This window comes from Paramisgurnus dabryanus, chromosome 6, assembly GCF_030506205.2.
Source record: "Paramisgurnus dabryanus chromosome 6, PD_genome_1.1, whole genome shotgun sequence".
NCBI classification, from domain to species: domain Eukaryota; kingdom Metazoa; phylum Chordata; class Actinopteri; order Cypriniformes; family Cobitidae; genus Paramisgurnus; species Paramisgurnus dabryanus.
In genome coordinates, this window is record NC_133342.1 from 11,699,629 (window position 1) to 11,716,009 (window position 16,381).

General features: G+C 37.4%; 1 protein-coding gene across 2 annotated transcripts; it reads right to left on the reverse strand.

The window, feature by feature from the left end:
- Positions 1–705: 705 nt before the first annotated feature.
- LOC135757810 (uncharacterized) lies at positions 706–12,009 on the reverse strand. 2 transcript variants are annotated; one of them, XM_065272537.1, is made up of 6 exons: positions 11,938–12,009; positions 10,365–10,414; positions 8,217–10,260; positions 7,010–7,099; positions 1,796–1,837; positions 706–1,117 (listed from the first exon to the last, which is right to left on the reverse strand). In XM_065272537.1, the coding sequence occupies exons 2-6, from the start codon at positions 10,380–10,382 to the stop codon at positions 852–854; spliced, it is 2,460 nt and encodes an 819-aa protein (XP_065128609.1). In that variant the 5' UTR covers positions 10,383–10,414; positions 11,938–12,009; the 3' UTR covers positions 706–851. The 2 variants fall into 2 exon arrangements, with proteins under 2 accessions (XP_065128609.1, XP_065128610.1); XM_065272538.2 differs by having other exon boundaries at positions 8,217–10,257; positions 11,938–12,001.
- Positions 12,010–16,381: the final 4,372 nt, after the last annotated feature.

Sequence of the window (16,381 nt, forward strand, 5' to 3'; positions counted from 1 at the left end):
TTAGCAACACATAATCATTAAAAACATTTCGGTATATTTACAGTAGGATTTTTTTCATCAAAAATATTTCGAATTTTGACCCAAACAATGTAATATTGGCTATTGATTCACATAAACCTGTGCTACTTTTGACCAGTTTTAGGGTTCATGTTAAATAGTGGCAATAAATTGTAAAATAATAAACCGTTTTTTTTTTTTGCGTGACTCCCCTCAGGAAGAAATCTTAATTGCCCAGTGTGCAGAACACAAAAGAGAAAAGCAACTTTTGTTCCTACAGTGGTGCGATTGTTAAATCTACAAACATCCTTGACTCTTTTATCGATAAACTGTGCCTTTCTATTTTACTTCAATAGTGCTGCACACATACATATTTATTGACTATTTATGTATTGTTTTAAAGTGTTGAAATGAAAACGTAAACAGTAATGGACTGTTGTAATACTCTGAACGTCCGCCACTGATGTCACTGATAATTATTGATTCGCTCGTGGTATCAGCTTCCCAATGGTAGATCACCCAAGGTTGGGATCTCCCTAACTATCTTTATCTTTGATGATCTGTTTTGATTGTAGCTAAACTCTGTAGGACCCTCTGTACCTCCATAACGTGGTATGCCCACCCCTGGTCTATAGGGTATGTGATTTTGACTGAAATATTATTTTTTTCCCATCACAGTAACAGTGGAAAAACACCAAACTTCTGAAATCTACTTCAAAAACAAATTTATTTTGTAAATAGGTATAAAAGCAATGCTTTAACAAAGTAATTGAAAGCGTCAATATGTAACAGCATAAACATTCCTGAACCAGCTTGCGGATTCAGAGGGGCAACAACAACAACAACAAAAAAACTTAAATTTGGCCCAGATCAAATGGAAGAAGACACTGATCTTGCCATGAACTTTGCCTTTTCAACATTAATCCTCGGTTCCGTACAAAATCTCTTATGTTTTGTACGGTTCGTTCTCTTAGAAAAGGGTCCTCTGCACGCTTACAATGTTCGCACTCGGCCTTTGTTGCGAGGGCTCCCTTGGAAATATGGCTATGAAAATGCTTCATGACGGCATTCACTTCATTTGCGCTCCATGGCCTTTTTACGATTCTCCTTGATTTAGCCTCTACAAATACAAAAAAGATCAAATTTACTTTATAAACATTTTCTTGCAATAACTATTATTAAGAGTTTCTTGATGAAAACGCCTGTTCTTGTTGTCAGCTAGAAGCAAATGCATTTGGAGAGAGGAAAGAAGCACTGTTTTAATCTACGGTATATTTACTGTCTTTTATGAGTAAATTATGTCTTCATAATACAATTTAAGAGAAAGCAGGTCATTGGATTGTAAAGTTAAAATAATATTAGGTATTTTTAAATAAATATATATATAAAAGCAAGTTTAATAATCACACTGTCATATTAAGTAAATGCTGCCACAATGTCTTTCTTTTACAAAATATAACAAAATAATTTCATCACTGCATAAGATTATTGCTAAGATTATCATTCATTTATCAGTAAACTAATGGATTTACCAAGAGTTCAGCTATGCAGAAAACAAAAAACTTAAACACAAGACTCCACCACTCTCTGTGCTTACAGCTCCGTCTTTATACACAGACGTCTCAGCTTCATCTCATTTCTCTTTATTATTCTGAGAGAAAAAACACAACCAATCTGACCGTCTGAAATCTCAACAGGTAGGGGACCAGAGACGTGTTTGCTTCTGTATGCTGATCAGCATGAAAAGGGTCTCATTTCCACACATAAAAACACATACAAACAGAACATAAACACAAACCTGTGGAGCTTTCAGCCTCATCCGGGGGCATTTTTCTTTTCCCTACAAAACAAAAATCAAATTAAATCTTCTACACCAGTGATTCCCAACCCCCGGTCCCCGGACCGGTCCATGGACCCGTTAGGACCGGGCCTTGAAATATTCCCTGAATATTCCCAGAATTATATTTTTATAATAATAATAATAATGGTCTTTTTTAAATGCTATGGCATGTAATGTTATTTCATCCAAAATTTAAAACAATAAATCAATAAAAATGTGCTTAGCAACGCGTCGTATCTGAACGGACTGCAAAAAATGCGCGGTGCACCTGAAGTAACAGAGAAGTATGTGAAGAGATGAGCTGGCCTCAGCAAACTTCAAATAGCTAATTTCATTAGTTGATACATTGCCATGCACCTAACATCACTGTCTGATGAGTTTGAGCATTATTTTCCATCTGAAAAAGACCCAATGAATGGCAAAGTATGGGTGCGCAACCCACTCTGAGTCCAAGGTAAATGCACATTACATATTCATATTTAACGCCTGTCCCCAAAGTATATTTTCTATTTAATTTTCAATTTGGCAAAATAGTAATTTCAGCAAATGCAGATTTTTCAAACAATAATAGGCTACTTTTTATATTTAATTAATTTAAAAATATTATTTTTACTGTTGTGGACAAGCTCTTCTTGGAACAACGTGCTGAAAATAACAAATACCAATAAATCCACAACAATATAGTAATAAAAGTGTTTTTCATCATTATTATTAGCTGTGCAATGTTGTTTGAGGTGCGTGCGTTAAATAGATTAGAGCTGCAACTAACGACTATTTCTTCTGTCGACTAATCTAGCGATTATTTTTCCGATTAGTCGACTAGTCTAACGACTATTTTTTATTATTAATACAGTGTTCTTTTTTTGATTAGCTATTTAATCTGTTGGATAATCTGTTTTCTACTCTCTGTCTGATCTGACAGTTATTGTTTGTTTTATTGTATTTTAACACAACTGAATGCTATTTTCACATATTATCTGTTCTGTTGTCAGATATATAGGGGCAGTTTCCAGACAGGGATTAGACTAGTCCTAGACTAAAAAAAATATAAGAGCTGTCCAAACTGAAAACATCTTGCACTGACATATCTTAAAATACATCAGTGCCCTTAGTTTGGCCTCAAAATGCACACAAGTAATGTTTTTAGTAAGGCATGTTTGTTTAAACTAATTATATTTCCTAATTAAACTAAGGTCTAGTCCTGGCTTAAGCTAATGGAAACCACCCAGGGCCGGAGTGGGACTCATTTTCAGCCCTGGAGTTTCATGACTTAGACCAGCCCACTTTAGTTCATGACTGACTATATTAAAATAATACAGTTAAATGCTCAGTAGCCTATACATAAGTGTGCAATAGTGAACTGTTTTCTGCATCCTTGCAATTCATTGTATTTTTTTAAATAGATAATTTTCGAATCAATGCAAATACAGTAAACAATTATGATTTTTGCTCTAATCTTGCAGCCCTAAGATAAGGTATTTTTATATTATTCAATTAAACATATTCAAAAGCTACTAAAAGGGAACAAATGTGTTTGTGTTTTCCCCTATATTTCTATGTTTAAAAAATGGTGGGTCTTGAGATTACCTATTGGGTTGAAAAAGTTTAGAAACTCCTGATATACAATACACAAGCAAGATTTATCAAGTATGCAGAGGAACAGGAGGAAAAATAAAGAATCCTTATCTTAATTTTTATTACTTGGATCATGTACATTGCCAAATACCTTGTGTCATAAAAGAACAAATATTGAATGGACTTGTTTTACTTAAGAAAACATTATATTCATATGAAACGCTTTAAATAAACTGATGAGTTTTGCATCAAATAAGTTTTTGTTATCAAAAGACGATGAATAATATAACTATTCATAGATCATTCATTATTGCATCTATGACTTAGATTTTTAAAAATTACGATTTGTCTCATTTTCATTTATGTGGCCGTTCGTATCAGGTCGCGCATCTAGACGCGCGGCAAACGCCCTCAAATACAGACGCATCTGAATCTAAACTCGTGTTCACAGGCGAGCGCTTTGAAAAGCAACCCGTGCGTCTTGCGCTACCGGCAAATTACGCGAGTGGGGCTGAATAAGTGCTGGCAGCAGCAACCTTCAACCCGGTGGCATGACAACTCACAATTCGGCGCAAATTAAACAATTGCCATTACACAGAGTTACTACAGAAGGCATGCGCGGGCATAGGAGAGAGAGCTCGCGCACAAGCACATAACCTGTTTGTGTGGGAAAACACTGCTAATCTTTCATGATAAACTCGAATCAGTCGTCTTCTCTGCCAGTAACATCTGACGTTTACGTGAAAATGCAAGTACAAAACACAGCCAACTTTTAATTCTTTCATTCAGTGTCATGTATGAGAGGCGCTGTCTAGGGGCTTCACGCAGAGAAAGAGAGAGAGCGCGCGTGCACAAGAGAGGCACCACCGAGAGCGCACAACAATAAATGAAGCCGTTTTAAATGAAAATAAAAATGTAACGTTAAATGTTGCGGCCATTGTTGATTTTGTGGCGCACACAAACAAATCAATGTATGGATAACACTGCCAGGAGCAGAAGCCGCCATTACGCGAAATGAATGTAAACAGCGACGCGTCGACGCATTTTACGCATGTCGACGTATTTTCATAGTCGACGTAATCGATGACGTCGACGCGTCGTTGCAGCACTAAAATAGATACCAGTAAACTGGAGCATTGCTTGCCCTTAATTTAACGCAAAGAAACGTATCCTGACCTAGATGATAGGGGTGTGACAAGACACTTAATCCACGAGACGAGACGAAACACGAGATTGGGTTCACGAGAACGAGACGAGATTTTTACACTTTTTAAGAAACCGCTTTCTTCACTTTCACTTTCACTTCAGACGGAGAGAAACGCTTATTTTTTAGGGATGTCCCGATCTCCACTAATAATACGTGGCCGATCACATTTCTGAATCGGACAGCCGATCTTATTACAGCTATTTCATGTACTACGGCTTTAGGTCAGTAAGTCCTTATAGATCTAAAATCACTGTTAGTTTGAGCCGTTTATCGTCAAACATAATTATTAAACATATTCTTTATTATCATGAAAATACCTGAAAAGATTTGAAGAACAGCAATATAAATATACCCTTCAGCCATTTCACGGAGCTGCGTGTCATCACAGCTGCGTGTGTATTGTTCTTCATCTACAGCGCATTTTGAGTTTCTGCACGAGAGCGCCCCCTGGCTTTTGGATGTAGTGGCATTTCACCGTAATTCATTGAGAAACATAGCAAGCATTATCGGCCGATCGATCGGAGCATCCCTATTATTTTTAGTCAAACAATGTTTAAATCCATATTAATATTTAATATATGTCCATTTCTTTACACTAGAAATGATACAGCCACTGTCATTTTTTGAGCAAGAACATGCAGACATTAAGTCATGTAACTCTGTGTGAGGGTTTAATCTGCTGAGACACATCTGACACTGATCAACAGACAAACACAACGGGTCTCAGACTTCACACAAGCTCCCAAACGAACATTAGTGGAAATAATCAGAAATGTTCTCTTTATAATGTTATGTAATATAGTCATTATTAGTCTTGTGCCATTTGAGCTGCGCGCGCTGAAGCTGAGGATCACCAGGTTACACTTTCTGCATTCATTTTTAACCTAATGCATCCTAGATAAATTAGATATACAGATAGGCCTCCACAAAATAAACACAATATTATAACTTACATTTGAACAAAACCAAAAGCTGCGAATGAACACGCAAACTTATAGTCATGATGGTGTAAAATAGTCCCAAACATGACTCCGGCACGCTCTGCGATGTTTTGAATGCGTATGGTTTTTTTCACATTAAAATAGTTTTGTTCTTATTGGTTGGGTCTGGTATTTTTTTAAAGGTTAAAGCTTAATCTCTAATTTTATACTTTTAAAAATGATTGGCTGATTAGTGATTAGGCTGAACAGAAATTACTGTGTGTTTGATATTGTTTTCTAAAACCGTCTGACTGTTGAAACTGGCTCTTATTTTCCTAGTTATTGTTGTCACCTGTTGGTAAGTGAAAACACTAAGTTGGTGTTGAAGTGATTGTCTTTAGTGGTTCTGGAGAGATTTGACAGGTAAAATGGACTGGTATTTACATACAATTTGCCATTACTGCCACCTGCTAGTGACTGAGTGCTGATTAGTTGCTTTTGAAGTAGACCTAATTGTATGGGAGAGAAGGGAAATATTTTGCGAACCGGTCTGAAAGTTTAAACAGATTGGAATATTCATACAAGTAGCCTTTGTTGCCACCTAGATCATTATATGCAATTAAATGATAGGCTGTTACTGTTTTTACACAGTGATATGTTTCAAAAACGATGCATCTTAAATTTGAGGCATTCAAATTGACAACTGGTCCTTGGAATTTTTTTCATGAATATGCTGGTCCCTGGCACAAAAAAGGTTTGGAACTCCCGTTCTACACCTCCTCTCCCAACATTGTTTTGACCATCTTAAGGCCTTTGTACGCAGTTCATGACTTTTTACTTAAACGCAGTATCAGGTCACTGAAACTGAACATTTTTAAAAACCCTTGCGCTCAAAACGCAATTGTTAGTCATAGATGTTACAGTATTAGTCCAAATCGATGGTGTGATAACACAGCACAGAATTAAGTGTTCAGATTAACAAATTTATCATTAACAAGCGAGAAACCCGACAGACGCTATTACTTTCACAACTGTCCACGACACTGTTTTCATGTGGTTTTTACATCAGTAAAAAGGGTAACATGGATATTAACGTCATTGACAGGCGACTGCACTGCCCCGTCTCACTGTTCAGAATGGCAACTTTCTCATAATTTACAAGTATTTAAAAAACATTAGAGATATTGTTAGTAATTAACTGGACAAAATATATAACACTGGACTAGTGATTTTTGGGATGTTTTACTGCAAATATCTTACAAATTGTACGTTTAATAATGTGTCATGGGCTTTTTATATCTATAATTGTGTATTATGTCTATATCCATCTTTACACGGAGCAGAACAGCATGAAAACAATGTGGATTGAATAAATCAGAGTTATATAAATTATACTGACAGTCAAAAAGCATCTTTAAAAGCGGGTCTACTCTACTGCAGAAAGTTGAAGTAAACACATACTCTACATACCCCTTAATCCAATGACAGGATCTGACTCTTCTTCTTCTTCATCATTATCATCACTTGTCTCTTCCTCACCTAATTCCACATCAATTTCACCTGTAGAAAAATATATTTGACACACACATGCACAGAGTCAGCATACACATATAGTTCTTGTAGTAGCTTTATGTAAAGACAGGTTAGGTAAGGTTAACAATATTTGTCTTTTCTATGAGTGAGATTTTAAAAGTTTTCTTCAGTGGTTTCTCTAGTACTACCTATGACAGCTCTACTGTGTGTTTCATCAGAATCACAACTTCATTGGCTATCTGTACATTGTAAAACAGATGTTAAGATTAACTTAATTAACATTAAGTTTCAGTCCTTGAGTCAAAAGTTGTGGTTTATTTATAATCAAACACATCTATGAGCGCGGATGTACTCAATGATTTGGTGTATTACTGCAGACACATGTCAAACATTCAGTTACCGTTCACAGTCGACCAGGAACTATTTTATCCAGACTTTTAGTGATTTTACTTCATGAAAGTTGTTTTGATGCAGATTTTTTTGCTTTAATATTTGTATTGTGTAGTCCAGTGGTTCTTAACTGCCGTCCTGGTGTAGTAAGAGTTTAATAAAAGCTATAAGGTACTCGAGTCGAGGCTGTGCATAAGTCATGACTGATTATTCAGCACAAAGCACAGTCCAGAGTATGGGTAAGTCGTACACAAATTAACACAAGGTTAATCGTAAGACCGCTACTTTAAATATTTCTACAGGGCCAAGCAATCTGTGCGTTTCATCTTTTTCTCTTACTGTCAAAAGATCTCCTGTGAATTTGTGAAAAGTTTTGATGTGTTTTGGTTAAGATAATTGTTAAGATATTAAGTAAATTTCTTCATCTTCTCCATTTTGAAACGTGTCAGCAACTCCAAGAAACTGATTGCTGGTTCGTAACCTGTTGATAACTAAATTTTCTAGGAGGTGTTACAACAAACCATCTGTTACAATAACCATCTGTTACAATAAACCCCGCCTATGGGGTAACGTTTGCACTGCTAACACTTTCGGTGTAATTGTATGATAAAGATAGGGTGGCCATTTGTGCCAGTTCTGCCGGACACTGCTTGAGTGTTTTTGTTGAATGTATGGTTTCCTATGTAGTTCTTTAAACCAATATTTTAAAATTAGGGTTATTCTAACTTCAATATTAATGAAATGATGTACATGCCTTCGATTTGAATTTCCTCAAGAGATTTCCCTTGAAAAGTTGCAAAAGTTCCTTCCTTCATTGCTAGAAGCAGCTTTGAGAGTTTTGCAAGTTCAACAGTTGCATCTGGCAACCAAAAAAACTCTCTATGGACCTGAATGTCAAGGCCCAGAATATTGGCAAGTTGATACAGCTCATTATCCCTAAGATTAAGAATCATTGAGATCGTTGCCACCTGCTTACGGAGCTGCGGACACCCCAGATATTTAGGGCTCTGGGCACCACACTGACTTGCAAAAATCCCGAGGCAGTCCTGTCCCCTGAAGACACTGAAGGACGAGGATATCGGTCTTCCAAACACAAAGGGATTGTTCTCATCCACTTCACATGCATGTCTCTTATCCACGATCAGCTCGATTGCATTGACAAGTTCAGGGTTTAAAAAAGCGGCAACTTTTCTTCCTTTCTTGCCCGTTATTTCCACTCGGCTGAAACGCTTGGAAATGTTTTGCTCAAACATCGAGAGACCCGAGACAGCGATGTCCTCATGAAGTCTTTTCTTGAAACACTCGAGTGTCATTTTGGAGACGTCTCCCGCTCGATGACTGTTAAAGATTACGACTCGAGCAAGCGTCACTTTGGCGAGGTCTGCGTACGTCTGCGAGGACTGGAGGTTTTTCAGGTTTTCAAAAGCATCGGCTGATCTCCTCTCTAGGTACTGGTGGAGAAGTTGTACATCACGTGTAAATGATGTTGTAGATGGTTTGTTAAACTTTGACTTGCTCAAAACAGCACGAGGAGCACGGCAGATCTGTTCTGCCCATTCATTGGAACAAAGTCTTTTAAACCGCTCGGTCGCTTTTCTCAAAGCGTTGTCCTCCGTCGCGATGGCCCTGCATATAATGATGTCGGCGATTTTGATAAGCAAATGTCCTAGCTTCGGTGCGAGACGTGGGGTCTTACCCGAGTGGCTCTCTTCATCGTAACCACTGGCAACCTCCTTTACGGCCTCGACGACTTTCAAAAAATTGCTTGGTCTCACGGCTTCTTCAAAATTAAATATGGAGAATTTTCTTCTCATGTTTAACAAAAGTCTGCCCATTTCTCGAGCCTGCTGTCCGATGGATTCAGATTTTGCTGGATCGCTTCCGTGTTTGTTGTGAAGACACTGACTCAATTGCAGTATGAGGAAATCATTTCGGGCTACAGATGAAACGTCATCGTTCTTCATTTTGGCCAAGATCTTCCACACCTCAGGAGAAATTGCTTGAGAGAAAGTTGACTCGGTGATATCGGCCAAAACTAAGACTTTGGCCTTACCGGTCACTTTCGACTCGGGGAAGGATTTTGAAGGGCATCTTCTCGTGTGACGCCACAGATCTTTGCGAACAAACAGGCCTTTACAGTATATACAGTGCACGTATGTCTTGGCACTCAGCTTGATCTCTGATCTTACTGGTCTTCTCCTAACCTTCAGCGGTCCGCTCTTATTCGCTATAACCTCTTGATTATGTTCATAGTTGCCTTTGTTTCTGAGCTTCTCGAGTAAACGCTTTCTGTCTTTGGAGTGTTTAGGGAGCAGATATGCGGCAGCAATTTCTGGCTCGCTGCTTTGATGCTTTTTAAGGTGACGGGCGATTTTAGACTGAGGTTTCTTGCACACATAACAGTAATTCTTTTTGGTGGAGAAAGTGTCTTTGGGGTTTGGTACAATGTCAATGTCAGAAGACTCTGCACGCGTTTTTTTTAAACTGTGAAGCATCTCAGTATTGTCTGAGCTATCATCATCATCATCAGTTATAGGTACATAGTCACGTTTGAGGTCTTGAGCGGATCTGGATTTGTCAATGGTTGAACCGTATGTAGGCTTTGACACAGGCTTCATAGAAGACACTGAAACAGCTGGCGTGATCTTACAATCCCGTGGATGTTGGGTGTCAGAGGAAACACTATCATCATTTGTTTGTTCATAGCCTAAGATAAAGTCATCGGTGAATTCTTCAGAGCTTTCATTAGAGTAAAGTCCATAGTCTTCCTCATCAAAGCTAGTGTCTTCAATATCCTGCTAAAAACACAAATGACAACCAATTTCTCAATATTATTACAAAAACCCTCCAGCACAGATTTGATATGCTGCAAACATTAAAACAGCAAACGAGATGAACGTACCATTCTCATATAATTCATGAAGCAACTGTTGTGCCAAGATCTTGGACATGCTGAAAACAAAATTAAAATAAATATTGAGCATTAACAACTTAACAAAAACTAACTATGTCACATCCTTTTTATAAACTTTTTTTTAAAAGTAACCTTCCAAATTGATTAGTGATTTGACAATGTTACCCATCACAGCAGTTTTACCCCAATTGGTCGTGTGTTCATTTCAAACCCTGGTTATGACTAGAGCGATTCTGGAAAAATTTTAATCATGGTCTTTTAGTTTTTAAATGAAGATAATGATTCTGAATGGTCCCATTAGTCCTATACCCAATTCAGCAAAAAGTGCTTTATTTGATTGGCCCATCCCAACTTGTGGGGTCATTTTTTTTGGTCCCCATGAGGAAAAACAACTTGAGGAAAATAATTTTCAAATGTAAAAATATTGAAAGTTTTCTGTGAGGGTTAGGCTTAGGAGTTGGGTTAGGGGATACAGTTTGTACAGTTTTAAAGTCATTACGTCTATGGGATGTCCCCATAAAACATGAAAACACAACATTTGGGACTTTCCAGAGACGTTGTTTTTTTATGCTAGGCTAATTATTTCTTCTATCCCCACCCCTAAACTTCACTCTCACTTTTACATTTTGTATTATTAAACACCTTTTTTACTTTTAAGTTTTTGAGGACACATGATGTGAGTTTATGCTGTAAAACCAATGTTGTTAAGCAAATGAAGAGTTTGGTTAAAAAACGAGATAACGTAACAAAGTGTGTCAAAATTTGTCATGTTTGTTATTATGTTATCATGTTTTTATTGTTTTTTTTGTGATATTAGCTGCATTTTTATTATAAAATCTCAAATCAAAACAAACCAAACGCAGTTTGATTATTAATTGGAATGCACAGTAAAAAAAAACGAGATTTCAGATTTTTTTAAAGGGACGTCATCTCGTTTTGGAACCAAACTCTTCAAATATACCACAAACATTGCTTAGTATATTACAGTAAAGCTAATGTGCTTATATACCAGAGGTACCGACATGAACACAACCCTTACGTAAATTAACCACGTTTTTATTGTGATAAAAGTGCAGTAACCATGTTATGTGTGTGTGTTTTGATTACTATTAGCAAAGTCATGGTTTTACTACACTAACCATGTTTTAACTATTGTTTTAGAAAACCATGTTAAAACCATGATTATTTTGTGGTTTACCATGGTTTTACTTCAGTAACTAACCGTGTTTTTGTTTTACTGTAGTAAAGCCATGGTTAATTTTGTAAGGGAAATTAAAAACAAGGACAAAACAGTTACACACTCACGCCACGCCGACATATAAGGTTATAAAGCAGAATCTGAATCGTATTAGTAGCGATAACTCGAAATGCAACAATCCTAGTTTGTAACGTTACCAAACAACAAAAACTCGAAAATAATTCTGAAAATTGATGTGAATGAAGTTAACACGCGGACTCATCTTTACCCGTCGTCATGCACATGAAATCTAAATATAACCTAGCGGGAAAAAAACGTTCGACTAAATATAAACTGAGCACCGAGATGATAAATTAAACTTACCTTAAACACGCACAGTTTACGAGCTGCACTGAAGCTCAGCTTGTGTCCGACCGTTACGTCAGAGGGCCGCCGATGACTGACATCAAAAGTAGCCAATCGCTGAGCAAGGATTAGGGTTCAACCAATGAATCGAGGACATTGGAAGACTGCAGGGTTTGTGTGTGCTGCTGCTGCTGCTGGACTTCCGCTTTGTTTGAGATGCAGACGACTGCAGTGAGGGAGAATCGAGGGAAAAAAAGAGCTTTGATGTCGGACACTGCAGAGGTCGCGGTCATTTATCGCAGACGAAAAAGATGCAACTGAAATACATGCATTTACATGAAGATGTTTATAAGCAGAAGACACGGAGATGAACTGTTCATTACTGGAAAAGGGTATTTAGTAATTGTTGGGATGTAAATCTAAATGTAATTCTTTTTTGTTGTGCGAAATATAAACAGTTCACAGTACAAATAATTCAACACCAATACAAGAAAGGACATTTAGAGTGTGAGGACATCAACCACTCGGCAAGATCAGGACAGCCACATTGCTGCAAAACTCCTGCTATTATTAAATTCTTTCTTTTATTTCATTGTAAGATGGAAAGGCATGTCTAGTTTAATATGGCACCTGTAATTCATCATATTTATTGACTAAACGTCTTTTAGTGAAATGAAAATGCTGTTTTAATCAATTATATTAATCCATGAGGAAAATATAATTTGCAATAATACCATGTATTGTATACCATATACTAATAATTCTTCAGTTTTCTGTGGTTACCTTAATCACAAATCTTCCTCTGTGTATCTGGGTATTCTGCATCTAGAAACATTTGGGAATGTCCAGCATTTGATGCAAATGGATTAAACCCTATTTCCTAATTCTCTCATCTGGGTGTGGCTTTCTTTTAATTATTTTGGTAGCACTTTACAACAAGGTTGTATTTGTTAACATTAGTCATTTATCGCAGATTAATGACACAATTAACTAAAATTAACAATTGTATTAACATTAACAAAGATTAATAAATGGTAAACTATATTGCTCATTGTCAGTTCATGTTAGTTAATGCATTCAATAATGTTAACAAATACAACTTTATTGTAAAGTGTGACAAATTATTTTATTCATAAACTGCTCAGTATCTTATATAGAACATGAAGCAAACATAAGAACAAAGGACATCAAATAAAAGTCGTGTTTTGAACGGGTCAGAGTTTTTGTAAATTTCTGTAATACTGCTAAATTTTAAGTCTAGACTCTCATGTTGAAAAAAACAATTGATGATTATCAAGAAAACATAGAATATGCAAAAAAGTATTACTTACTTAAGCTGTTGCCATAAAATGTGGAAAGGTTGACTTAGAGGTCTGAAACAGAGGACACCACAGAGGACAAACATGAGTTGGGTCTCTGGAGTATACTATTATTCTGTATGATTTATAGACTTTGTCCCACCACTGCTATTACTGTGGTCCCCCTCTAAAGGTACACACACACACACACAAACAAAGAGAGAGAGAGAGAGAGAAAGAGACTGTCTATTTGACTGACAGCTGGAAGAGAGGATTCAATCTGTGAGTTTATTAATACTGTGAGACAGACTGTGTCGTGTGAAAATGAGCTATTGATTACAGAGCCTGAGGACATCATAGAGCCCAAAAGAAAAGTGCTAGAGTTTGGCTAAAAACTGACACTACAGACTCTATCAGATATGAGGTTTGGGTGAAGTCTTCTCAGCTTAATCATTGACCAGATGACATCACAGTCATGTATTTAACAACACCTCAAAAAGTAAGACATCATATATCCTGCATTCTGATACCATTTACAGACTGTAATGCAAACAATAGTTTTCAATAGTTTTTCAATTTCCTTACAAATGCCTATTATAACAGTAATGCAAAAATAAAGACTCGGGCACATTTACATTTTTGTTTGTTCATTATTGTTTAACTTTACTGAAATAACTAGAAATCCCAGAAAAGTAAAGCTTTCAGATTTCAATAAGAGATCCAGATACATTAAGGTAATGGGATTTTGAGTTAATTGGGTTCAATATGTCATCTAAATATTCAGATCGTCACAAAATAATTGAAGTACACATTCTTGCAGTATTACCTTTGTTGCTTTATAATGCTGTGCTTCATCTCATAGCAAATTGTTTTGTTTCAAGGCCTCTATGTTGCATTTTTTTCTTAAACAACTATCAAATGGCACGTTGTCCTGGAGCGTTCCCAGTGGTGCAATGATCGCCAGAGCAGCCGAGTCTGCAGAAGACACATCTAACCCTGCACTGCTAGCACTTTTTCTCCTAGTCTGTTCTTTACTCTTTCCTTAAAGTGCCCATCTTATGACTGCTTTTCCACAAGTTATATAGGTGTATGAGTTCCATAAAGCATGTTTCAAAAGTTGTTTGCTCGAAATAACTTGTAGGAAAAGATTGTTACCCATCTCTAGGAGCCTCTGTTTCAGGGCAGTTCAGATTGTGCCGTTTTGAGCTAGTCATTACATATTTATGAGCTACTGCTCCTTTGATCACGCCCCACTACTAACGTCATGTGATCGTGCGCATGCTCAGTGGTCTCGTGAGCAGTACAGACCATACTGTGTTATTATTTTATATATTATTATTATTATTAACGGTTTATGTTGCCAACAGACAAATCATACAGAAAAGTATCACTAATAAGTACACTACAGGAGAAGAAACTCATGACACACAATGATTCCAGAGTAAATTGTGATGTTACGTTAGCAGTCACAACAACAAACTCGTTTTCCCTGGACAATGCTAACATATTCCCATTATAAAACATTTTCAAACGCATTATTTTCGCAAATTACATAAATTAAGACCCGGCGGGGGATGTATACTGCTTGTGGACCGCGTGCTAATTGCTAGAAGCTAGCGGGAGGTCCGGACCGTAAAGTTATAAGAGGCTCGGGGGTTAGCATCGTCAGAAAAGCCGGGGCGGTAAGGCCCGGTCTCGGTGTGTCAATCTCATCATGACACACAAAGATTCCAGCGTAAATTGTGATGTAGCAGTCTCAACAATACACTCATTTTCCCTGGACAATACTAACATATTCCCGTTATAAACATTTTCAAACGCATTATTTTAGCAAATTACAGAAATTAAGACCCGGCGGGGGATGTATACTGCTTGTGGACTGCATGCTAATTGCTAGAAGCTAGCAGGAGGTCCGGACCGTGTATATATCTATGCGGACCGTAAAGTTATTAGAGGCTTGCCTCGTCAGAAAAGCCGGGGCGTACGGTCTCGGTTAGTTTGGCAAAAAGCTTTTAGCTCTAGCATCATAAATGTAGTATTTTGTGACAGAAGATGACAACATGCAAAATATACTGTGACTTCTTACCTTTTGTGATGAAACAACGCAATCGCGAATTGAATCCAGTCTGTTTCAGATGTGTGAATGATCCATGAAAGTCCAATAAAATACATCCAATTACCATTTTTGTCCACAAATGCGTATAATCCGTGAAATATAGATACATAGTCTGTTGTTTACATCAGATTTCGCATGAAGGTCTTATCACCTACAATCTGAGGACTGTTTGCGTCGTAACACACTGTATATAAGATTACTCCGGGTTCCAATAACCACGCGTTATAACTTTGTTTTTTAAAGTAGGTGGGAGTATAATCCATAATATCCAAATAGCGCTGTTATTTCCGTGAGACATGATAACAGCACAGAGGGTATCATTCAAGTGACTGCTCTATGCTCTCTAGCTACCTGGTGGGTGGAGACCTGCGAGTGGGGTGGTGGGCGGGAAAATTCAAACTGAATGTGACGAAACTTTTTGTTACGTCACAACGGAGCTGAGTTTTAACTGGCGCAATCTGAGACTCAAGGCAGAGGACATTCAGAAACCTGTATCTCACTCAAAACAGCATGGATGGATTTTTTTCCAAGTTTGTATGCGTGTGGGAGCATCAGAGACACAAAATAACACCCCAAAACCCAGAAAAAGTGAGTTTTTCATAATACGGGCACTTTAAAAAACAACAACAACAACACTTCTTAGATACTCATGCTTCATGTACTGTGTTAGGTTAACCAAGACAAGATTTACAGCAGTTATGCACTGCTGCCCTTTTCTTCATGTGATTGCGTCCTTTGTTTTCCTCGCTTCTAAGTTTCACATACCCACATGCAGAGGTGTACATACAAAGGTTTGGCATCCTTTTACAGGAAACCCTTTGAAATGACATAAAACACCGTTAAAAGTGCTAAACATGGTTGTATATGTGGCCGGTGGTATAAATCACTTTTTTTGCCTTTAATTTTCACTGTGCTGAATTTGTGTGTGTGGCCCTTTAAGAGATCGCCGATCTGCGCTCGCGAGATTTCCCTTTCACATGCGCGAAAATAGAACAGCCATTTTGTGAGAACTCTGTGGAGCAGTCGCATGCTGTGTGTTGTGTTGACA

What these genes read in the sequence shown, in the direction of transcription:
- LOC135757810 (XM_065272537.1), bottom strand. An exon ending in TCCTGTCATTGGATTAAGGG is followed by an intron (nt 1,838 to 7,009) that starts GTATGTAGAGTA and finishes TTTGTTTTGTAG; the next exon opens with GGAAAAGAAAAATGCCCCCG. An exon ending in TGAGGCTGAAAGCTCCACAG is followed by an intron (nt 1,118 to 1,795) that starts GTTTGTGTTTAT and finishes TTGTATTTGTAG; the next exon opens with AGGCTAAATCAAGGAGAATC.